Consider the following 24042-nt stretch of genomic DNA (forward strand, 5'->3'; position numbering starts at 1 on the left):
GGGACACTGTCATCATGAGAAATGAGGTTCCATTTGCCTGAAACAAATATGTGACATGAGTGTAAAATAGTTTCATTTCACCAGGAAATGGTTATTATTCTTCTGTAAACCCTACTGGCACTCATTATGCTGTTACAGCTGAACCCATTAACCATACCAGCCAATATCTGAAAAGCAGAAAGTGCCGCATTATATGCTGTGGCACGTTTTTGACCAAGATAAAAAAAAACCCAAATAAGCCAGTAAGATCTTTGAAGCAATGGCTAATAAGCACTCCATTAACCCCAGACACACCATTAAGATCACTGCAGAAATGGAGAGAATGAAAGCATTACCCCCGCCTACACTTGCAGAAGAGAATGCCACTAACTTGTTCTCATGCTACTCCCCTTCATGCTGCTTATCCACAGTATCTTGCCTCCCTTTCCTTAGCTGAAGCTCCCATTATAGATCAAAGATGGCCATGCATTCCACTGTGGCCTTGCTATTTTTGATTTTGCGCTTGATTTTCAAATGAAGAAGAAAAACTTACACTATAAGTTGCTAACAGGAGCAATATCCCGAAAGGGTGCTCAGGGTGCACCATGGAACAATCTTCTTCACCCAAAAAAAGAAGAAGCAGGAAGAGAATCACTCCCTGGTGCTCATTGGGGCATCAGATAAGTGAATACAATTACTATAGGTGCCTAACTTTTGGCATTCCCCAGTGATTGTTGCCTTTCCTTCTCTCTAAAGGAATTGTTCAGTATAAAAATAAAAACTGGGTAAATAGATAGGCTGTGCAATATAAAAAATGTGTTCACTATAGTTAGTTAGCCAAGAATGTAATGCATAAAAGCTGGAGTGACTGGATGTGTAACATAATAGCCAGAACACTACTTCCTGCTTTTCAGCCCTATTGGTTTCTACTGATTGGTTACCAGGCAGTAACCAATCAGTGACTTGAGGGGGGCACATGGGTCATATCTGTTGCTTTTGGATCTGAGCTGAATGCTGAGGATCATTTGCAAACTCACTGAACAGTTGTGTCCCATCTGGCCTCCCTTATAGTCGCTGACTAACTCAGAGTTAGAGAGCTGAAAAGCAGGAAGTAGTGTTCTGTTCTCAGTGGCGTAACTACCGAGGAAGCAGACCCCGCAGTCGCGGGGGGGGCCGGGGGTACAGGGGGCCCGGCGGGGCCTGCTTCCTCAGTAGTGCCGCCGTGCCGGATTACCCACAAGGCGCCCGGAGAGTAAATTATGTATTAGGCAGCTTTCTCTTCGTAGAGAATCTGCTGCTGAGTCTTGCTGCTTCACGGCAGTGACTGCACGCCCCCTCCCCCGCAGCTTGGCTGGACTGTGCAGTGAATAAAGTTGTTGGAGTTTTCACAGCCACGTGACTCGTCTCAGGGAGCGAGAGATAACCGCCTGCAGCTCTGCACCATAATATATCAGGTCAGCATGTGAGGTCCTGAGAAGTTCTGCTCAGTAGGCAAATAGGGGGTGGGAGGTTAAGGCTGTAGACAGGGGAAGGGAGCTGGAGAGAGGGGTCGCTGACACTTTTTATTGCTGCCCAGGTACCAGCCACAATCTGGACTGTTGGGGGGGGGGGGGTTGGCGAGTTCTAGTTCAGCAAGTGCTTTGGTTTTTCTCAGCCCATATTAACTTAAAATCTGCCACATGTTTTTGATCTATGTTCCATACTGATCACAATTAGAAACATCACAAGCTTTCCACTACATCAGGATAGACCAGAAGTGCCCATTAATCCCACACATTCCTGATTAAATAATCCCTGATTAAATATTTTTATATCTATATCAGCATGCACAAACCATCAAACTAACTTTTGTTTCTCACCTACATAGTAGGTGAGAAAAATAAAAACCATCTCCATAAAAAGTTAAACGGGTTGTTCACCTTTGAGTTAACTGTTAATATGAGGTAGAGAGAGATATTCTGAGACAATTTGCAATTGGTTTTCATTTTTTGTTATTTAAGATTTTTGAGTTATTTAGCTTTTTATTCAGCAGCTCTCCAGTTTGCAATTTCAGCAATCTGATTGCTAGGATCCAAATTCCCCTAGCTACCATGCACTGATTTAAATAAGAGACTGGAATATGAATAGGAGAGTACCTTACTAGAAAGCTAAAAAACTAAAATTTGGCAATAACAATAAATGTGTAGCCTTACAGAGCATTTGCTTTTTAGATGGGGTCAGTGACACCCATTTGAAAGCTGGAAAGAGTCAGAAGAAAAAGGCAAATAATTATAAAACTATAAAAAAAAATAATATATATATAATAATATAATGTGTGGGACTGTGTTGAGAAGGTTACATTAATGCAAGTAAAAAACAGCAGGCACATGATAAAAAGGAAATAATATAGATGGGGTAGAAAAGGAGACACAAAATGAAAGGCTTGATTATTTTAATCAGAAAAATATTGAGGTCACAAGTCAGTGATTTGGAAAAGTGGGTGTGTGATGATATGGCAAAAACATGAGTTCTGGGGTATTTATACATGAAATAGCCTTTGTGTTATCCTGCTTATATTCTGGGGGTATTGATACATTAAATAATCCCTGTGCCATCCTGCTATGAATTCTGGGGGTATTTATAAATTAAATAATCTCTGTACCATATTGCTATGAGTTCTGGGGGTATTTATACATGAAATAATCCCTAGGTCATCCTGCTATGAGTTCTGGGGGTATTTATACATAGAATTGCTACCGTGACATCTTTATATGAATTCTGGGGGTATTTTATATGAAATGGCCACTGCATTCATTCTACTAAGTGTTTTATGGGCATTATAAATGAAATTGCATCAGTGGCTTTTTTTTCAGAACAATAAGATTTATAGGAAGAGGTTTAATAGGAAGAGCTAAAATAATATATATATATATATATATATTTCAAAGTGCGATCTTACTTCTGCAGTAACAGCCCTTAAGTTTGCTCATAGCCTTTACAGAGAGATATGTGAAATTGACACTTTACCATCCTTCTGTAGTTCTGGGGTATTTATATATGAAATTGACACTGTACCTGTCTTCTATGACCTCTGGGGATATTATACATGAAATTATCCCACTATTTTGTGCAGAGGGGGCCCTGAAATTTTTTTTGCAGGGGGGCCCTGGCATCCGAAGTTACGCCACTGTCTGTTCTGTTATGTTTGACATCCAGTCACTCCAGCCTTTATACATTTTTGGATAATTAAGTATATTAGAAACATTTTTTATTTTGCACAGCCTATCTATTTACCCAGTTTTTATTTTTATACTGAACAATTCCTTAAAGGAGAACTAAAACCTAACTAAAGAAGTAGGCTAGAAATGTTGTATATTATGTTTTGGGTTTCTATACCAGCCCAAGGCAACCACAGCCCTTTAGCAGTAAAGATCGGTGTCTCCAAAGATGCCCCAGTAGCTCCCCATCTTCTTTTCTGCTGATTCACTGCACATGCTCTGTGCTGCTGTCACTTACTGAGCTTAGGGACCCACTCACAATATACAGTATACATAAAATAGAAATGTCAATATAAGGCTGATTAGTAATTAATACAAATAATTACTACATGGCAGCACAGAAACCAGTGCAATTAGCATCAGAATTTAATAATCAGCCCTGTAGCATCAGCTTATATTACAGGAGAACCTCATTTTCTGCTGGATAATTAGTGACGACCCCTAAGCTTAGCTTCTCAACAGCTGCTCAGAGCCCACTGAGCATGTCCCTTCACTGGCTCCCAATCTCTTCTAGAATCAAATTCAAATTACTTACACTCACATTCAAGGCCCTTAATAATGAAACCCCTCCCTATATTTCATCTCTAATCTCCAAATACTCTCCTTCACGAAACCTACGCTCTGCTTCTGATCTTCGCCTCACTTCTCCTCTGGTTACTTCTGCCCATTCTCACCTACAAGACTTCTCTCGGGCTTCTGCTTTTCTCTGGAACTCTCTGCCACAAACCTAATGTCTCAATTGTACCCTAACCTTTTAGTTTGTAAACCCTATTGTACTCTGTAATCCTTGTCTGTTATCCACCATTTATTCCCTGTTTGCTATAACTGCAGTAAAGCACTGCGCATCTTGACAGCGCTATATAAATAAATGATGATGATGATGTGAGTGTCACAGACACTTTCCAAGATGGTGATCCCCTGTGACAAGTTTGAAGTCCTGGATCATTGCTGCTATTGACAAGCTGAAACTTTAGGATGGTGCAGCAAGCTCAGTATATAACATATGGCATATTTAGCAATATTAATTTTTAGGGTTTAGTTCTCCTTTAAAGATGTCAAAATGCCCCAGATCACACAGTTGCACTTGCAATTATCACCTCAGCTTATATGATTATTTATAAAGCGCCTTTGTCTCCTGCTGGGCTTAATTGGTGGCTTCGACCAATGTTTACCATGAAAAGCTAGATTACCTAATGAACGGTTGCCCAAAAATGATGGAATGTAGATATACATTAGAATGAGTATCACAAGACCAGGCAGTGTCATTATTCTCTGTCTGATAGGCTCAGTAACATTTTCTGTACTGTTGCGTGAAAAAAAATGTCTCCTATATCTGAAATGTAAATTATTAATGTGGCAGAGAATAATTTAACTAGGGATGCACCGAATCCAGGATTCGGTTTGGGATTCAGTTTGAGATTCGGTTTGAGATTCGGCCAGGATTCTGCCTTTTTCAGCAGGATCAGCATATGCAAATTAAGGGCGGGGAGGGAAATTGTGTGACTTTTTGTTACAAAACAAAGAAGTAGAAAATGTTTTCCCCTTCGCACCCCTAATTTGCATATTTTGGTTCGGTATTCTGCCGAATCTTTTACGAAGAATTTGGGGGTTCGCTGAATCCAAAATAGTGGATTTGGTGCAGCCTTGGTGAATTCAACGCTATTAAACCAAGCAACAAAATTAAACTGTATTATAATAAATATTTAGGGGATTATTTATTACAGTCCGAATGCTTAAAACTTGAAAAATATGAGTTTTTTTTACTAGAGAAAAAAAACATTTCAAGATATTTTATACCACGAGCCTGCAAAAAGGTCCCTATTATATTTAGATGTTTCTGTGGTCTGCGCTGGAATTAGCCCAAAAATCCAATTATTTCTGGCTTTTCAGGCAAAAACCTGAAAAATTCCGACTTTTTGGAAAAATCCCGTAAAAAATCATCAATTTGGGATAAAAAAAATCTGAAAAAACATGGGATTCATGTTTTAGCTCGATTTTAGCGATTTCCCTCCGATCCGATTAAATCGTGCTTTTTTAATAATAAATAAGTTCAAATCGTGGATTCTAGTTTCGCCGGACTTTTTTATTTTAAAAAATCAGATAAATTTGGGTTTTGATAAATTACCCCTTTGCAGTCACGTGACAAATATATCCCATTAACAGATAAGCACAGAGCCACGCATGTTGGGTGACTAAGAGTGTTATGATTAATTAGAATCACAAACACGGGCACGGCATTGTGGGAAGGGGAGCAAGTCATTGTGGAAATGTTCTTGAAAGTAAAAATGTTACAGGTGATAGTACATAGTAAGTAAGGCTGAAAAAAAGACACACACGTCCATCAAGTTCAACCTTTTAGTTTTTTTTGTCTTATCTGCCTAACTGCCAGTTGATCCAGAGGAAGGCAAAAAAAAGCCTCTCCAATTTGCCTCAGAGGGGGAAAATTCCTTCCTGACTCCAAATGGCAATTGGACTAGTCCCTGGTACTTTGAGCTATCTCCCATAACCCTGTATTCCCTCACTTTGCCAAAAAGCAACCCAACCCCTTCTTAAAGCCATCTAATGTATCAGCCTGTACCACTGATTCAGGGAGAGAATTCCACATTTTCACAGCTCTCACTGTAACAAATACCTTCCAAATATTTAGGCGGAACCTCTTTTCTTCTAATCGGAATGGGTGACCTTGTGTCAGCTGGAAAGACCTACTGGTAAATAAAGCATTAGAGAGATTATTATATGATCCCCTAATATATTTATACATCATTATCATATCTCTCCTTAAGCGCCTCTTCTCCAGCGTGAACATCCCCTATTTGGCCAGTCTTTCCTCATAGCTAAGATTTTCCATACCTTTTACCAGCTGAGTTGCCCTTCTCTGTACCCTCTCTAATACAATAATGTCCTGTTTGAGTGATGGAGACCAAAACTGTACGGCATATTCTAGATGGGGCCTTACAAGTGCTTTATACAGTGGAAGAATGACCCCCTCCTCCCTTGACTCTATGCCCCTTTTAATACAGCTCAAGACCTTATTTGCCCTTGATGCTGCTGACTGGCATTGCTTGCTACAGCCAAATTTATTATCTACAAGGACTCCAAGGTCCTTTTCCATAATGGATTTGCCTAGTGCAGTCCCATTAAGGGTATAAGTGGCTTGGATATTTTTACATCCCAGGTGCATGACTTTACATTTATCAACATTGAATCTCATTTGCCACTTAGCTGCCCAGATTGCCAGTTTGTCAAGATCCTGTTGCAAGTGCCACATCCTGGATGGAATTAATTGGTCTGATAGTTTTGTGTCATCTGCAAACACTGATACATTACTTACAACACCCTCCCCTAAGTCATTAATGAACAAGTTAAATAAAAGTGGACCCAATACTGAGCCCTGAGGGACCCCACTAAGAACCTTACTTCAAGTAGAGAATGTCCCATTAACAACCACCCTCTGTACCCGACCCTATAGCCAGTTTCCTATCCACGTGCAAACGACTTCATTAAGCCCAACAGACCTTAGTTTAGAAAGCAGTCGTATGTGGGGCACAGTATCAAATGCTTTGGCAAAATCCAAATAGATCACATCTACTGCCCCCCCCCCCACTGTCCAGAATCTTACTTACCTCATCATAAAATGCAGTCAAATTTGTCTGACATGACCTATCCTTCATAAATCCATGCTGATTGCTGCTCATAATGCCATTCACTAGGACAAAATTTTGAATGTGATCCCTTAACAAGCCTTCAAATAATTTGCCCACCACAGATGTCAAACTTACTGGCCTATAATTGCCAGGTTGAGATCGTGATCCCTTTTTAAATATTGGAATAACATCAGCTTTTCTCCAATCCATAGGCACCATACCAGATGAAAGCCAGTCTGAGAAAATAAGAAATAGGGGCTGGTCTAAAACTACACTAAGCTCTCTTAGAACCTGGGGGTATATGACATCAGGCCCTGGAGCCTTGTTTACATTAATTTTGATTAAAGCTTTAAGAATCATATCCTAAATCAGTCACTGCCTAGATTGAGCTGAGCCATTAGTGCAGCTATAAAGTGAGCCTGTGAACACAGACTCCTCTATTGTATACATAGTTACATAGTTAGATAATTGCATAGTTACATAGTTACATAGTTAAATTGGGTTGAAAAAAGACAAAGTCCATCAATTTCAACCCCTCCAAATGAAAACGCAGCATCCATACATACACCCCTCCCTACTTTTAATTAAATTCTATATACCCATACCTATACTAACTATAGAGCTTAGTATCACAATAGCCTTTGATATTATGTCTGTCCAAAAAATCATCCAAGCCATTCTTATAGTCATTAACTGAATCATTCACTGAAGAAAAGAACTTATTTAGCATATTTGCCTTTTCTGTATCTGTTACAACCATACTGGTACCATTATTTAATGGAGCAACACTCTCAACCTGCATCTTCTTACTATTAATATATTTAAAAAACTTTTTAGGGTTAGTTTTCACCTCCACCGCAATTAACTCCATTTCATTTCTTTGCCTTCCGGATTGCTGATTTACAACATTTATTACAGTGTTTATATTCATTAAATGCAGCTTCTGTCCCTACAGATTTGTAGTTTTTAAATGCGTTTCTCTTCTTTCCTATTAACTTCTTTACTTCTGTATTAAGCCACATAGGGTGATTCTTAGAGCTTCTACATTTACTCCTTAAGGGAATAAATTGAGAACAGTAATGATTTAATATCATTTTAAATGACAACCATTTCTGTTCTGTGTTTTTAGCTGAAAACGTAATGCCCCAATCAATACTCTGTAGGGCAGCCCTCAAGGCACTAAAATTAGCTTTTCCAAAATTCATGATTTTTGTTGCCCCAGTATATATTTGTTTTTTGCACCAGACATTAAGGGGCCGATTCACTAACTTTGAGTGAAGGATTCGAAGTAAAAAAACTTCGAATTTCGAAGTGTATTTTGGGCTACTTCGACCATCGAATGGGCTACTACGACCTTCGACTACGACTTTGAATCGAACTATTCGAACTAAAAATCGTTCGACCATTCGACCATTCGATAGTCGAAGTACTGTCTCTTTAAGAAAAAACTTCGACCCCCTAGTTCGCCATCTAAAAGCTACTGAACTCAATGTTAGCCTATGGGGAAGGTCCCCATAGGCTTCGCTAACTTTTTTTGATCGAAGGATATTCCTTCGATCGTTGGATTAAAATCCTTTGAATCGTTCGATTCGAAGGATTTTATTATTCGATCGAAGGAATAATCCTTCGATCGTTCGATCGCACTATTTGCGCTAAAATCTTTAATTCCCAGTCGAATATTGAGGGTTATTTAACCCTCGATATTCGACCCTTTGTGAATCGGCCCCTAAATGATATAACATTATGGTCACTATTACCCAGGGGTTCAATGACTTGCACATTTGCTATAAGTTCTGGGTCATTTGAGATCACTAAATCCAGAATAGCATTTTTTTCTGGTTGGCTCCTCAACAACCTGTGCCATAAAATTGTCATGCAATAAGTTTATAAACTTGTTCCCATTAACTGATCTAGCAGTACTATTGCTCCAGTCAATATCTGGGTAGTTAAAATCCCCCATTATCATTACTTTACCTAAACTAGCAGCCTTTTCTATTTGCATTAGGAGCTTCGCCTCCTCCTCGTCACTTACATTAGGGGGTCTATAGCATACGCGTACAATTAATTTGCTGGACTCTTTACAATTGGTGAAGAACTCCACCCATACGACTTCTGCCCCCTCATTTTCTAACATAACCTCCTCCTTTATATGCGCTTTTAAATCCTGCCTAACATACAGACATACCCCTCCTCCTTTTCTATTGCCTCTGTCGCTCCGAAACAAAGTATAGCCACTGATATTTACTGCCCAGTCATGCGACTCATTCAGCCATGTTTCGGCCACACCAATCACATTATATTTTCCCTCCAACACCAGCAGCTCCAGCTCTCCCATTTTACCAGTCAGACTCCTTGCATTTGTAAACATACATTTAATACTGGCACCATATTGAACATATGACATGTGGTCCTCCCTATCCTTAACAGTATCCCCAGCCAAATCTCCTCCCCCATTTTCCCTTTCTTTGCCCACTATCTCATCTAACCTGTTTTCCACTGAATCTGTTACTGAACCCTCCCCCCCCACATCTAGTTTAAAATCTCCTCCAACCATCTAGCCATCTTCTCTCCCAAAACAGCTGCACCATCATCATTGAGGTGCAGCCCATCCCTAGCAAAGAGCCTGTAGCCGACTGAGAAATCAGCTCAGTTCTCCAAAAACCCAAAACCCTCCTCCCTACACCAATCTCTCAGCCACCCATTAATCTCTCTACGCTCCCGCTGTCTCCTTAGCGTTGCTCGTGGCTCAGGTAATATGTCTGAGAAAATTACCTTGGAAGTCCTCGCCCTCAGCTTTGCACCTAGTTTTTTAAAATCGTTCTTGAGGACTTCACCACCTCCTCTAACTTTGTCATTGGTACCTATGTGTACCAATGTACATTATTAACATTTCAGAAACAGAAATTCATCACCAATGAAAATCATTAATAGAAATTAAAACAAGAATCACAAATGCACAACATTCCCTGCTGAGTCTCTCTGGATTTAATAAAAGATAGTCCCCTTACAATTGCCCCGTGACTTGCCCCACTGTCTCTTACTTCTTGCCGAGGGGTAACTTGCAGTGCATGTGCCACAGATAATTGTGCCCCACTATTTGATCCTGTTTTGCTCCTGCCTGCCCCCATCTTTATCATCTCTTCTTTTCACCTTACATTTTGGAGATACGCTCCCACTTTCCAGGTCAAACATGAACCTCTTTTTTTTCATTCTTTTTGTCAAAGCTCAAAGGCCCTTACTTTCCTCTCTCTCTATCTTTCCTGTATTCTGTTGTCTCTCCTCCTCTTCCTCAGCTAGATTCCCATAGTTCTTACCTTCTGCTAGAACAAAAAATAGCAGCTCTCCCATCTTGTAAAGATAAACCACCTTTATTATTTCATACGGCAACTCCAGCAACGTTTCGGGCCATCCAGGTCCTTTCTCAAGCTAGAACAGACCTGTAGGCTGTTGCTACAACCATTTTGGGGGGGGGGGGATTCCCCCCCCCCCTTTCATCGAAGATTGTTTCCCACCTTTCTCCTCTACTCATCACTCCTAGACTGACTGGCCCTCTTCACACCCTCCCTTTTCTCATCTTTCCTCTTCGGGGACTTCTCTAGTGCTCTACCTACCACCTTTGTAAATGAACCACTGGATTCTCCTATTTTGTAGTTTGGTACCTTCCTCCTAAATTTCCAGCACATGGTTTATTTCCTCCTACAAATTCGGCCAACAGTGCAAGCAAGAGTTGTCAAGGCATTGTGGGAACTTGGGTCCTGTCTGGAGGAAAGCTGATTACTGCTACATTGATTCTTTAGTCAGACAAGCAGCGTAGGGAATAGCAATGTACAAATAGATTGTCACGTTAGGCACCCTAAACCAGAACTAGTGCCAAGCTCCCTGGTCTCGGCTTCACCAGTAGTGTGACCGCCTTTGGCTTCGGGAGGAGCCCTCAGCATACTCAGATGCCACCTGGACTTTTCAGATGCCGCACCACCACTCGACCACCAGGGTAAGGATTCCTTACATAGATGCTGATTTGTGTAGCAATGACATTTTAAAAAAAATTTGCCTTGCGTCTTTTTTTTTTACGCACAACGCCATACAAGTCTATGAGCAAAATAAGGTGAAAAATGTGCCCATCCCTTATGATCTCGTGTATTTATGTGTCCTGTTACAGACACTGCAGACCTTACTAAGTCACCATCACATGTGTATAGGCTTCTCCCTGCTCTGCTCCTCTCCATACTAATGATACAGACATATTCCCATTATATTTATATTTCTCCCATCCCAGTCCCTTGTTCTATTCCTTACCTCTGTCCATCTTGTGCCAATGGATTGGAATGTCTTTCTGCCCAGTTGACTGGTTCCTTCTCAGTGTTGTTCTGCCTCCCCCGTGTCACATACAACTGCTCCCTGGGTCTCCACTTCTGCTTTATTTGTTCATCATTTCTTTTTTTTCCCCTCTAAACATTGCATAACAAATCCTTTACCAGAAAAGATGAAATTTCTCATTAGTAACATAGTAAGTTAGGTTGAAAAAACACAAATTCATCAAGTTCAACCTATTAACTCCACGTTAACCTGACTAACCCCATTTGAAGCCTCTAAATTTGCCTCAGAGGAGGAAAAATTCCTTCCTGACTCCAAGATGGAAATTAGACCAGTCCCTGGATCAACTTGTACTATGAGCTATCTTCCATAACCCTGTATTCCCTCACTTGCTAAACACCATCCAACCCCTTCTTAAATCTATCTAATGTATCAGCCTGTACAATTGATTCAGGGAGACAATTCCACATCTTCACAGCTCTCACTGTAACAAACCCCTTCCTATGGCCAGGTTTCTAATGTCCACATAGTGATGGCTTCTGCCAGAGTACTGTTAAAATATATCTAGTATAAATAATTCTAAAATAAGTGAACTTGCTGAATAATCATTGAAGTCATTTCACTACTCATCCGAGCAGCTTATTCAGTTCAAACTGACTGGTGTGGAAGTCCTCGGCATATAAACTCTTCCACTAATCCAATCACAATGGCACATTATAACTCTTCAGAGCAGTGTCGGACTGGCCCGCCGGGCCAGAACACTTCTCTAGATATTTCTAGATAAAAAAAAAAAAAATTCCGGCGATGCGCAGCGCCGCCAGCGCATGCACACAGAACGGCGCTCTTGCGCATGCGCGCCAAACGGCGCTCTTGCGCATACGCGCCAAGCGGCGGTGTTGCTGGGCCGACGCATTTTAGTAGGGGTGCAGGGGGCCGGAGGGGGGCCCCTGGACAGCAGTCCCGGAGGGCCCCGGGCCCCCCAGTCCGACCCTGCTTCAGAGAGGGGACATCTGAAACTCACAGAGGTGTGATACTGTGGGGTTATGTGATATGATTACCAAGGTATCATGCAACTCCTAGAAATAGATGTTAGATATGAGAGTTACATGAGTGGATGTGTGAAGTGATCTGAAACCACCAGGGTACAGATGTTAGAACGGTATTGTATGTAGCAGACAGGTGGTGTCGAAGGCCCCTGCATCTATTAAGGGATGGTTTCTCCACCTTGACATGAATCACACATTCATCACGTTCAACCTTATAACTCCACGTTAACCTGCCTAACCCCATTTGAAGCCTCTAAATTTGCCTCATTCAAACCAGTGGTCTTCTTTATCCAATGTAAAATATGATTTTTTTCATAATACCATAGACTTACCATTTTACATTTCTCAGGGGACCAGAAAAAATGGTGTAAAATTATTAAAAATGTCAAATCAGGCAATTGCAGTATTCATTGTGTAACCCCATCTAGGACAGGTTAAGCCTTGTGTGGCTAGGAAACATTTGATCCTCTGTCCACAAGATGGGTCTCCACTACTCAGAAGGGTGGAATGGTGTTGTGCAACTAAATACAAGAACCTGGATGTTCTTAAACAAAACAAATAAAACCAGGCTAAATTTTCTTAATGCACAGCCAGGGTTTTCATACTCTTTTAAGGTAGTCACACACATGGCAGGTAACATCACAGCAATTCAGAGCCAGCACCTTGTGAAATCCTTGTGGAAATAGCGTGCTGGATTCATAGATGCACCCTCAGGATCTCCAGTGACCCGGATCCCCACATGTTGGATCAGGGAATACACTAAATCTAAATTCCTTAGTGACAGGCCACTTGCCTGAGGGGAGAACTAATCCATTGCTATTCCTCCAAGTTGGAGCACAGGCTTTCCTAGAAAGTGCTCTCATAGGTTCCAACCTATCCGACTACACTTTATTCATGGGATCCCTGTGTCACTGAGTTTACCAAGGGTCTCACCAGCCTTGGGGCCTTTGCTTTACTGGGGCCTAAGTTCCAGGCTTCCAGCAACATCCCCTCACCTCCATTCCCTATACTGAAGAGTGACACAGGAAGGAGGTTATTTATCAAAGGTGGAATTTTAGGGTTATGTGAGCTTTTTTAAATCCTCGAATGAACTGGAATGGTTTCTTATTTAAGCAAAAACTTGAATGGAAAAAACAAGAATCAGCGAGTTGGTGGTTAACAATAACAAATTAATCAAGTTTTCAGCTAGAAAAAAAAAATAAAACCACTCTAATTGATCGTGTTTTCAAGCGAAACCCACCGATAAAACTCAAACATTATGAAGATTACAAACATCTTCAAATGGTTCAAGGGACCTCTGCCATTGACTTCGACATGCCCTCTACAGGTATTAGTTGGTGTATTTTCGGATTCAAGCTACTTCTTGGGTCGGGTATAATACTTTTTGTACCTGAAAAATCAGCTCGAAAACTCAAATTTCTTGTGGAACACACAACTTAATTAATCTGCCCTGAAGTGATCATCAGCCTCTGAGCCACTGATGACATGTTACGCATTATACAAATTACCCAAACTAGATACTTGGGCTTCTGCCCAGCAACTAGAAAAATAAGGATGTGTAGGGATTTAAACCCATAGGGGAGCATAACCCCATGGGTCTCTACAATTATATAATAGTGGGGCCACAAAAAACAGTGTAAAATTCAGGGAAACATGGAATCAGGGGATGTAAAATTGAAGTTTCCTTTCATTCTAGTTGCTAGTTAAGATACAGAAACTTGAATGACGTGCTGAGTGCAATGTTTTTGTTGCATTCTGTCTGGTATTCATTTTTTGAAACCACATTAGCTGGTTTTGTAATTGCTCTCCAGCTTTCAAATATGTCAGCAATTGTTGGGTGCCAGAGTTTCACAGGAACAGGAATTCTTATTATTGCATAAATAATTAACATGCACCCCAATTTAAAAAATTATCTCCATGTCATCACAGGACCTGATTTCCTGAAAATGAATCTCTCAAACCCCATAGAAGTTTGGGTGAAACAAATGGCTGAGATCACAATGGACTCGCTTTAGATGACAATGAAGTGTGTGTAGTTGCTGCATTCCAGTACAGAGACAGTACACAGCTTCCTTGGTACTTATAGTACATCTGGTCTAAAAGATCAGGGAAGCAAAAATATCATTCTTAAGGGGGTTGGGACTGGCAGTATACCTTTAAAGGAGAACTAAAGCCTAACTAAAGAAGTAGCTAGAAATGTTGTACATTGTGTTTTGTGCTTCTGTACCAGCCCAAGGCAACCACAGCCCTTTAGCAGTAAAGATCTGTGTCTCCAAAGATGCCCCAGTAGCTCCCCATCTTCTTTTCTGCTGATTCACTGCACATGCTCTGTGCTGCTGTCACTTACTGAGCTTAGGGACCCACTCACAATATACAGTACACATAGAATAGAAATGTCACAATATAAGGCTGATTAGTAATTAATACAGATAATTACTACATGGCAGCACAGAAACCAGTGCAATTAGCATCAGAATATAATAATCAACCCTGTAGCATCAGCTTATATTACAGACCAACCTCATTTTCTGCTTGATAATTTGCGATGACCCCTAAGCCATACCTCCCAACTGTCCCATTTTTTTTGACAGCTCAACCTGCAGACCCTCATTTGTACTGGAAAGTCCAGTTTTCTCTGCACTGAACAGCCAGAAAAAGAAACAATGTTTCTAACTTAATTGGCTTTTGGCAGAGAGCCCAGAACAGCCACAGCTGCTTATAAGATACTTTTGTAACAATTTCTAGATAAGCAAATAAGTAATTATAACAATATAAGATAACAGGTCCCTTGGGAGAAGTTAGACACAGATTAAAGGCCTATTCACCTTCATTAGCAAAACTGTAATAACTGAAAAAAACACCGAAATATGTTCAACATTTCATAACCTAACACATTTTGTGAAATGAACATGGTAATTAGGGGGTGTGGCTACACGTGCCAACTTTTTTGTCTCTCTTTTTATTTCCAAAATGTTGGGAGGTATTCCCTTAGCTTAGCTTCTCAACAGCTGCTCAGAGCCCACTGAGCATGTGAGTGTCACAGACACTTTCCAAGATGGTGACCCCCTGTGACAAGTTTGAAGTCCTGGATCATTGCTGCTACTTTGCTGCTGTCACTAATTATCCATCAGAAAATGAGATTGGTCTGTAATATAAGATGATGCTACAGGGCTGATTGTTAAATTCTGATGCTAATTGCACTGGTTTCTGTGCTGCCATGTAGTAATTATCTGTATTAATTACTAATCAGCCTTATATTGTAACCAGTGTCAGATTGGGATGCCAGGGGCCCACCAGAAAACTTTAGGCTGAGGGCCCACTTTCCAATTATTATATCTCCTCTCCTCACTCAACCTCTTTATTCTTCTAGTCTTTTTTCTCTACATACCATACTCTGTTGTTTCATTATTAAACCTCTTAAAAAAACAAGAGGAGAATGACCATGAAATAGGTGAATTGGTTAGAAGCAAGAGGACCACTGACACCTGGGCCCACCTGGAGTTTTCCTGGTATCCAGTTGGGCCAGTCCAACACTGGATGTAACGGTTATTTAACCGGGGGTACCATAAAATCTGAATTATACAAAATTGACTGATAAAAACAATCTATTGTTATATAGTAGTTTTTACCCAGTTAATACTAAAAAAGGTTTACCCTATAGTCAGCTACTGAGAGTGGAAAGGATTGTATTCAGTGGCGTAACTTCAGATTCCAGGGCCCCCCTGCAAACAATATTTCAGGGCCCCCTCTGTACAAAATAGCGGGAGAATTTCATGTATAATATCCCCAGAAGTCATGGAAGGATGGCACAGTCACAATTTCACATATAAATACTCCAGAACTATAGAAGGATGGCACAGTCACAATTTCACATATAAATACCCCAGAACTATAGAAGGATGGCACAGTCACAATTTCACATATAAATACCCCAGAACTATAGAAGGATGGTAAAGTGTCAATTTCAAATATAAATACCCCAGAACGATAGAAGGATGGTAAAGTGTCAATTTCACATATAAATACCCTAGAACTATAGAAGGATGGTAAAGTGTCAATTTCACATATACATACCCCAGAACGATAGAAGGATGGTAAAGTGTCAATTTCACATATCTCTCTATAAAGGCTATGAGCAAATTTAGGGGCTGTTAATGCAGAAGTTAGACCATTCCCACTATGAATATATAGATAGCAAGGTATCTATTTTAGCTCTTCCTCTAAACATCTTCCTATAAATCTTATTGTTCTGAAAAAAAGCCACTGATGCAATTTCATGTATAATGCTGATAAAACACTTAGCAGAACGAATGCAGTGGCAATTTCATGTAAAATACTCCCAGAATTAATTTCAAGATGGCACGTGAGCAATTCTATGTATAAATACCCCCAGAATTTATAGCAAGATGGCACAGAGATTATTTTGTTTATAAATACCCCCAGAATTCATAGCAGGATGGCACAGAGATTATTTTATTTATAAATACCCCCAGAACTCATAGCAAGATGGCACAGAGATTATTTTATTTATAAATACCCCCAGAACTCATAGCAAGATGGCACAGAGATTATTTTATTTATAAATACCCCCAGAATTCATAGCAGGATGGCACAGAGATTATTTTATTTATAAATACCCCCAGAATTCATAGCAGGATGGCACAGGGATTATTTCATGTATAAACACCCCAGAACTCATAGTAGGATGTTTTTGCCATATCATCACACACTCAAATTTCCAAATCACTTACTTGTGACCAATATTTTTCCGATTAAGACAATTAAGCCTTTCACTTTGTGTCTCCTTTTCTACCCCATCTACCTTATTTCCTTTTTATCATGTGCCTGCCATTTTTTTTAATTGTATTAATGTAACCTTTTCAACACAGTCCCACACATTGGTTTTTAGTTTTGCATTTACCTCTGCACTCATATTATATCTTCTGCTGCCCTTCTCCTCCCAAACTTGTCTTGCCTAAATATAAACACTAAACAAAACACTAAACATAAATGAAAGCAGGGTCCCTTTTGTTACTACTTATAACACCAACTCAAATCGTATTAAATCCATTGTGTATAACCATTGGGAAATTTTACAAAAGGATGAGGCAGGTTATCTAAAGACATACCATTTTCTCATACAAGAGATCTCGCAATTTGGGTTACAACCCAGAACCAGGCAACCAACGCTTTTTGGTAATACAAGAGTGGGAACATTCCCTTGCGTGTCCTGTGGGTGTTGTAATGGTATTATTAAGGGTGAAAGTTTTATTCACCCCTCTAAGGGATGTGTCATCAAGTTTGCCACTTGTACCACTACAGGAGTTAAAGTGCCCTTGTGGAAAAGCATATGTAGGTAAAACTAAGCGTGAAATTAGAGTAAGGATTGGAGAACATAAAAAGACAATTAATAATTGAGATCTGGAAAAACAAAAGTATGTAACTCCAGTAAGTAGGCATTTTCGAGGACAGGGCCATAATAGTAATAAATTGAGATGTTTGCTCCTATAAATAGTGTGTGTGTGACCCCTAGAGGGGGTGACTACAATCGAATGTTACTCCAGAAAGGAATTATGTGACTTGACAAACTGAATACCATGGCTCCTATGGGACTGAATGAACTTCTTAGTTATTCCTGTGTCTTCTGAATTTCTAATGCCTTTTTCTAATGTAGGATGGATAGTGACTTTTTATTAACCGCTTTGTGGGGGATATACTTAATTCATGTTATTTTATTTTCATTTCACAGTCACAAGAAAAGCCTTGTTGTCTTATGGAAGTCCACAGACTGTTTTTATCTTAATATTTGAATCACAAAAGGACACGGGTATTGATGTAATATTGTTTAATATTGCCTTGAATATATGTATATATGCATGTTGTGATGTCACTTAATTGGAGGGGAGGAGTTATCCATCCCTTTATCTTAATATACCTGTGAGCTGAGTTACACATGTGAGAGCACTTGAGAAAGTAGGTTGTACCTCCGAAACATTGTGTGGAGATCTCAAATAAACCACAAGAATGATTTAGCTGATTGCTGGGGTGTGTGCCATCTGATTTTTCATGCTCTTTTAAGGGCACGGAAAGCCAAAGGGAGTCCTTCTCAAGACTTCCACATAAGTGGGAATCCCCCCAGCGGCACAGATATAACACCATCTGATTTTGTTTTGCACCTGGCTGGCAGGCTGTATGTATCACAGTTATTTAAAGGTACAGTGCAAATAAACCTATCATCCTTTCCTGTATGTGTGTGTGATTACGGATCAGGGAAATTGCCAGGGAGGGGTATTACAGCCCAGTCTGTCCTGACCCTGGAGGCATGCCAAATCACAGGGGCACATTTATTAAACCTCAAATTTTTCTGATCGGGTTTTTAAAGGTAAAAACTCAAATGTTTAGAGAAAACTAGTGATTTATTATACCCCAAAGCTGCTAAAAATGTTAATCTGAAAATACTCCATCTCTAACCCATGTAAATCATGTATAAGTCAATAGCAGATGTTCCTGAAGTTGTTTTTTGACATTGTGCTCGGCGCCGATAATCCAAAGTTAAGTTTCCACTGCGAAAATTCGATAAAGTAGAGTTTTCGGAGTGTCAATCTTACAATTCGAATTGACGCACATACTTGTTGTGAGATTTTTTTGCTCTGACTTTTTCAAGAATATTTATTGATAAATTCGTGGATGGGAGTTTGTTCAACTTTGTTTTAATAAAAAAAAAAAGTTTGATTGATTTGAGTTTTATAAATAACCCCAATAGTGCACCTGCTCTCCTGTGTAGTGGAGACACAGGACTCCTGTACTGCCAAGAAGAAGAAAATCAGTGCTAGATTTTATGCTGTAGCAGAATAGGGTTACATGAATTATAAATAAAAAATATATAATACACATAAAAATGTCATCTGTACATATCACTTTTAATCATATGCAATTGTAGAAGGAGAGGTAGAAGGAATGGAGTTCTATCATAGCAGGATGGGGTTTTTCTAGTGTAGGAACCCTAAGATTTGGGTATATACTCCCTTGTATTTGGCCACCTACTGTTGGTTCTTCAATGAACCCTGGTAGCTATGTCCCTTTTCCTGGGTCAATATTAATTCAAGGTTTGCCCACTAGGTTGCACCATGTAAAAGTATAAAGGGGTATAGCCCCATGTGCTCAAGATCTTTCCTGGGATCTCACCTCTCTGGCAGGTGTTACAGACCTAGGGTTACAGTTTTGGTAAAAGTTAGTGCTAGTGCGTGTTCTAGGAGCAAGAGTGATGCTCAGGGAAGATAGTGAGCAGCTTCCACTTCAATGAGGAGAAATAATGGGGTTAGGACCCCTGTGTGGACCACTAGAGCAGGGACATCAGTGGGTGAGCTGAGGACCAGGTAGGGTGCCAAGATACAAGTCCCCAGGCTGAGGATTACTATGCAAAGTGTTCTGCCCACAGGGAGGAATTACCTTGAGAGAGTGGTAATTAATACATATTGCTTATATCATCTCTGGGAGAGATTTGTCAATTTTGTACATTTTGCCTTGAAAGAGGGACAGCTCACTTCATATATTGGACTGTTATTCTGGTAATAAACAAATTATCGCTGCAAAGAAATCCTTGTGATTGGATTCCATTTTGCCAAGAGGAGCATCCAATGTACCAGGAGTTGCAGGGAGTTGCTCAGGTACATGTGGGTCAGTGGCACAATGCAAGCAGCAGAAGCCCTGTCCACACACTACAAAACACACAACTAAAGTGCAATCAAGGGTGTGCTACACTAGTTTAGAAGATAGTGGGTGAGATTATTGTAGCACCGCTGTAGAGGTCAGGGTTGGACTGATGCATCTGGAGCCTAGCGTGTTCCAAACCTCAGGGGGGCCCTCACACACATGCGCGAAATCCGGCATGCTGCACATATGTGTGAGATCATGTGAACAGTGCACCTTAGATAGTTTTCTTTAAGTTCCCCCCTATCAGGGAGCGGGTCTAGGGCAGCGGGGGACCATGAGGGCCGGGCCCACCTGGGTTTCTCCCGGTGTCCCGTTGGCCCAGTCCGACCCTGATAGTGGTATAAGATTGTATGGGCGTGAGTGGTATGCAAAGAGAATTTTTAAACAGATATCATTCCATTGTATGTAATTGCCTTGTTTCGAATTAATATAGCTATACATGATGTGCCATTTTTTTCTCGCAGATTGCTTTATACTGAACATTGCAGACATTATCATTCCACTTTTTCTCTTTCCACATGTGAACGCAGTTTTCTATTCCAGCTTCATTGTTTGGCTCGTTCTTGTACCAGAATCTGCAGAAGAATTGCAAACTGAGTTAAACTGCATGTTTGGGTGCTGCACAAAGAAAAAAATAAAATAAAAAATATATATACAGTAGTTCCATCAAAGAAAGCCCACACGGCACATCAGCAGATTCAAGCAATATAGTAGGAAAATTTTATTTCTCCATAGTTACAGCTACATTGATGTAACTATGGAATGAATAAAGTTTTTCTACTACTGTAGATTACTTGAATCTGCTGATGTGCCGTGTGGGCTTTCTTTGATGGAACTATATTAAGAATGGTGAGCACCAGGCCAGTGATGTGTGCAGTGTCGGACTGGCCCGGCGGGATACCGGGAAAAAACCAGTGGGCCCCGACCCCTAATGGGCCCCTGCCGGGCCAGTCCCCCGTCCCGATCATACTTTAAAGAAAAAAATGTTTTTCTATGTGCCGCGCAGCGCCACTTGCGCATGCGCGCGGCACCTTTCAGTGAGAAGCGGCGCCTACACGCAGGCGCGCCGAGCAGCGCCTTCGCGCAAGCGTGTTCAGTGCGTCACAGTAGGGAGGCAGGGGGGTCGAGGGGGCCCTGGACTTTAGTCCCGGTGGGCCACGGGTTCCCCCAGTCCGACCCTGTATGTGTGGTATGATGAGTGCTGATGAATATCAAAATTTATCATGTACTGTCTCTTTAAAAATTCGACCATTCACCATCTAAAACCTGCCGAGTCGCTGTTTTAGACTATGGGGGACCTGCTAGAACCTATTTGAAGTCAATTGGTGGATGTTTTTTTGGGGAAAAATTTTGAATCAAATTCGATCAAATGCGCTATTACTTTGATTCGTAAAATTATTTGTACAGTTCGAATACGGGCGAATACAGACCTATTCGACCAAAAAAACTTTTGGTTGGTCTTTTTGAATTCGAATTTCGACGTTTTTTCAATTCAAACTTCGACCCTTGATAAATATGCCCCGAAGTATATACTGTGTATATATCGAAATATGTATATAATAAGAGTTGACAGAAGAGACAGGGAGAAAGGGAAAAAATACACATAGAGGCCATAGAGGAATAATTTTTGAGGTTTATGAAAAAAATTGTAGCAAAAAAAAAACAACTTTTTTCTCAAATAAAAAAAACACAAGAGAGTAGTCATGTGCATGTTTTTTGCAGGATAAAAAATGCACACCAGCAAGAATTGCAAATGTTTCATAAATCTTTCATTGAGGCTTAAAAACATTAAATAAACCCAATAGGCTGGTTTTGCTTCCAATAAGGATTAATTATATCTTAGTTGGGATCAAGTACAAGGTACTGTTTTATTAATACACAGAAAAAGGAAATCATTATTAAAAATTTTGGATTATTTGTAAAAAATTGAGTCTATGGGAGACGGCCTTTCTGTAATTTGGAGCTTTCTGGATAACGGGTTTCCAGATAACGACTCTAATACCTGTACTATAAAATTAGGAACTCACAAAGCATGTGATCTTGGAATATATATGATGATTGCGGATAATTTTTTGTATATATTATTCGTATAGTAGTATTCATTTATTTTAGTAAAAGATAGCATACATGTACTTTATTCGTCAGTGTCACCTTTATACCTTAAGGGTACTAGTGAATCATGTACACATTAAATAAAGCCAATATGCTGGTTTATTCACTATACTCCATCATAAAGTGAGTAAAGTACCCCCTGACCGCCAGCTTTGTGCTTTTATATAGTCGTGGAACTCCTTGGTAACTTATAATATCCTTATATTTTACAAGAGGAGGTACTTTATTCACTTTATAATGGAGTCTATGGGAAATGGCTTTCCCATAATTCAGAGCTTCCAGGATAATGGGTTTCTGGATAACAGATACCATGCCTGTACCTGTGTGTATTCAAGGGTGCATGTTATACATAATAATGTAACTATTCACAATTTTTCATTATTTATGATGAAACTATATGGGAAATAAGAGCTTTTAGCCAGGGACAGATTCTTACCCACGTGATAAATAATGGAGTGTTCCATCCACCCATCTCCATCCATTTCCATCCCTTTTGAGACCAATCCAGAAATATGAGTCGTCAGTAATACTTTCAAGGAAGTTCTAGGGAAGCAGAAGACACCTCTCATTCTAAGAACAAGGTAACACAGAGGTACTACATATTAACATATTTCCCAAATTTGGGGTTGAATTGATAATTTGGATTTTTTAATTTGAATTTATTTTAGTGTAATTCGACTAGGGAATAGTCCAAATTAGTTTCGAGTTTAAAAAATATTTAAAATAAAGGGACCTTTTTCTTCCTGGTACATAAATCAATGTATCTCTAAGGGCTGTGGTTGCCTTGGGCTGCTACAGAAGCCCAAATGTACAACATTTCTAGCTACTTATTTACTTAAGCTTTAGTTCTCTTTTAAGCCTTTTCTCCTTTGAATGGCCGTCCTCATTGCTATACAGCAGCTTATTTATATAAACAATAGTAGTAGAAGTAATAGTAGAAGCAAACACAGCAGTTTTACCATTGCAGGGCAACACTGCATTATATTTTCATTACTTTAAAACACTTTTATTTTTTGACATTACTGTTCCTTTAACCTTGACAAAATACATTTTATTGTGCAGGTTAAAATGCATTGTGTTTGTGTCTGTGGTTCTTTCCCTTGGACATCCCCACTATATTGTAATGAGATGTCTTTTGTGGATGCAGTCAGCTGTGTTGTATGTACAGTAAATGCCTCACCTGTTCCTTCTCACTGGTGATAATAACCAGATCATTGCTCATTGCTTTACAAATGGTCTGGGTCTCCATCCAGTTCTTCTTAGTTGTAACAATATAATAACAGCTTCCATCAAATGCTCTCCAGTTAGAATCACACCGCTGTCTCTCTGAAAAGAAAGACAGAGTTTGGGTACATAACATTGAATTTTCTATAATCATTTTGGCCACATAGTGTATGTGGACACTACCCCATATTATTATAGGAATGGGATATTTAAATCACACCCATCATTGTAGCCTCTGGTGCCACTACATTATACAACGATAATCTTGTTTTTTTTTTATTTTGTGGCAAAAGTTTGGGGAAGGCACTATTTTGTTTAAGCAGAATAATAACCCATGCCCAAAGTAAGATCCATAAAGAATTGATTTGCAGAGAACTTGATTCCCTTCACCCCCCTCTGTCCTCGCCCCAACACCTTAGAACAGGGGTCCCCAACCTTTTTTACCTGTGAGCCACATTCAATTGAAAAAAAAGTTGGGGAGCAACACATGAATGAAAAATGTTCCTGGAGTGCCAAAAAGGCTGTGATTGGCTATTTGGTAGCCCCTAGGTGGACTAACAGTTTATAGGAGGCTCTGTTTGGAAGTACACCTGATTTTGATGCAACTAATACTTCCCTCTAAATCAGGAATTAAAAAATAAGCACCTGATTTGAGGCCACCGGGAGCAACATTCAAGGGGTTGTTGAGCAACATGTTGCTCGTGAGCAACTGGTTGGTAGAGATGTCGCGAACTGTTCGCCGGCGAACTTGTT

General features: G+C 40.0%; 2 protein-coding genes across 3 annotated transcripts in view; both read right to left on the bottom strand.

Moving 5' to 3' along the window:
• The window catches only part of LOC121401620 (CD209 antigen-like protein C), a 34746-nt gene extending 23370 nt beyond the window's left edge, over positions 1-11376 (bottom strand). Inside the window, exon 1 of one of the 2 annotated variants that reach the window (XM_041587171.1) lies at positions 11177-11376. In XM_041587171.1, the coding sequence (XP_041443105.1) occupies positions 11177-11186 (10 nt within the window). In that variant the 5' untranslated portion in view covers positions 11187-11376. The remainder of the gene's footprint in view (positions 1-11176) is intronic. The other variant, XM_041587170.1, reaches the window with a different exon arrangement.
• Positions 11377-18710: 7334 nt separating this feature from the next.
• On the bottom strand, positions 18711-23734 carry LOC121401621 (hepatic lectin-like). The gene is made up of 3 exons (XM_041587172.1): positions 23246-23734; positions 22502-22608; positions 18711-20528 (listed from the first exon to the last, which is right to left on the bottom strand). Exons 1-3 carry the CDS (start codon positions 23441-23443, stop codon positions 20387-20389), a joined length of 447 nt encoding a protein of 148 aa, XP_041443106.1. The 5' UTR covers positions 23444-23734; the 3' UTR covers positions 18711-20386.
• Positions 23735-24042: the final 308 nt, after the last annotated feature.

This window comes from Xenopus laevis, chromosome 3L (genome assembly GCF_017654675.1).
Source record: "Xenopus laevis strain J_2021 chromosome 3L, Xenopus_laevis_v10.1, whole genome shotgun sequence".
Lineage (NCBI taxonomy): Eukaryota > Metazoa > Chordata > Amphibia > Anura > Pipidae > Xenopus > Xenopus laevis.

Bases quoted from the DNA above. Each gene is read 5' to 3' on its own strand.
- LOC121401621 (XM_041587172.1), bottom strand. From the start codon at position 23,443: ATGATTATAGAAAATTCAATGTTATGTACCCAAACTCTGTCTTTCTTT. The intron at 22,609-23,245 runs GTGAGGCATTTA...CTGCTTCCCTAG, and splicing joins TCACCAGTGAGAAGGAACAG to AACTTCCTTGAAAGTATTAC. The intron at 20,529-22,501 runs GTAAGAATCTGT...ATTCTTCTGCAG, and splicing joins CTCCATTATTTATCACGTGG to ATTCTGGTACAAGAACGAGC.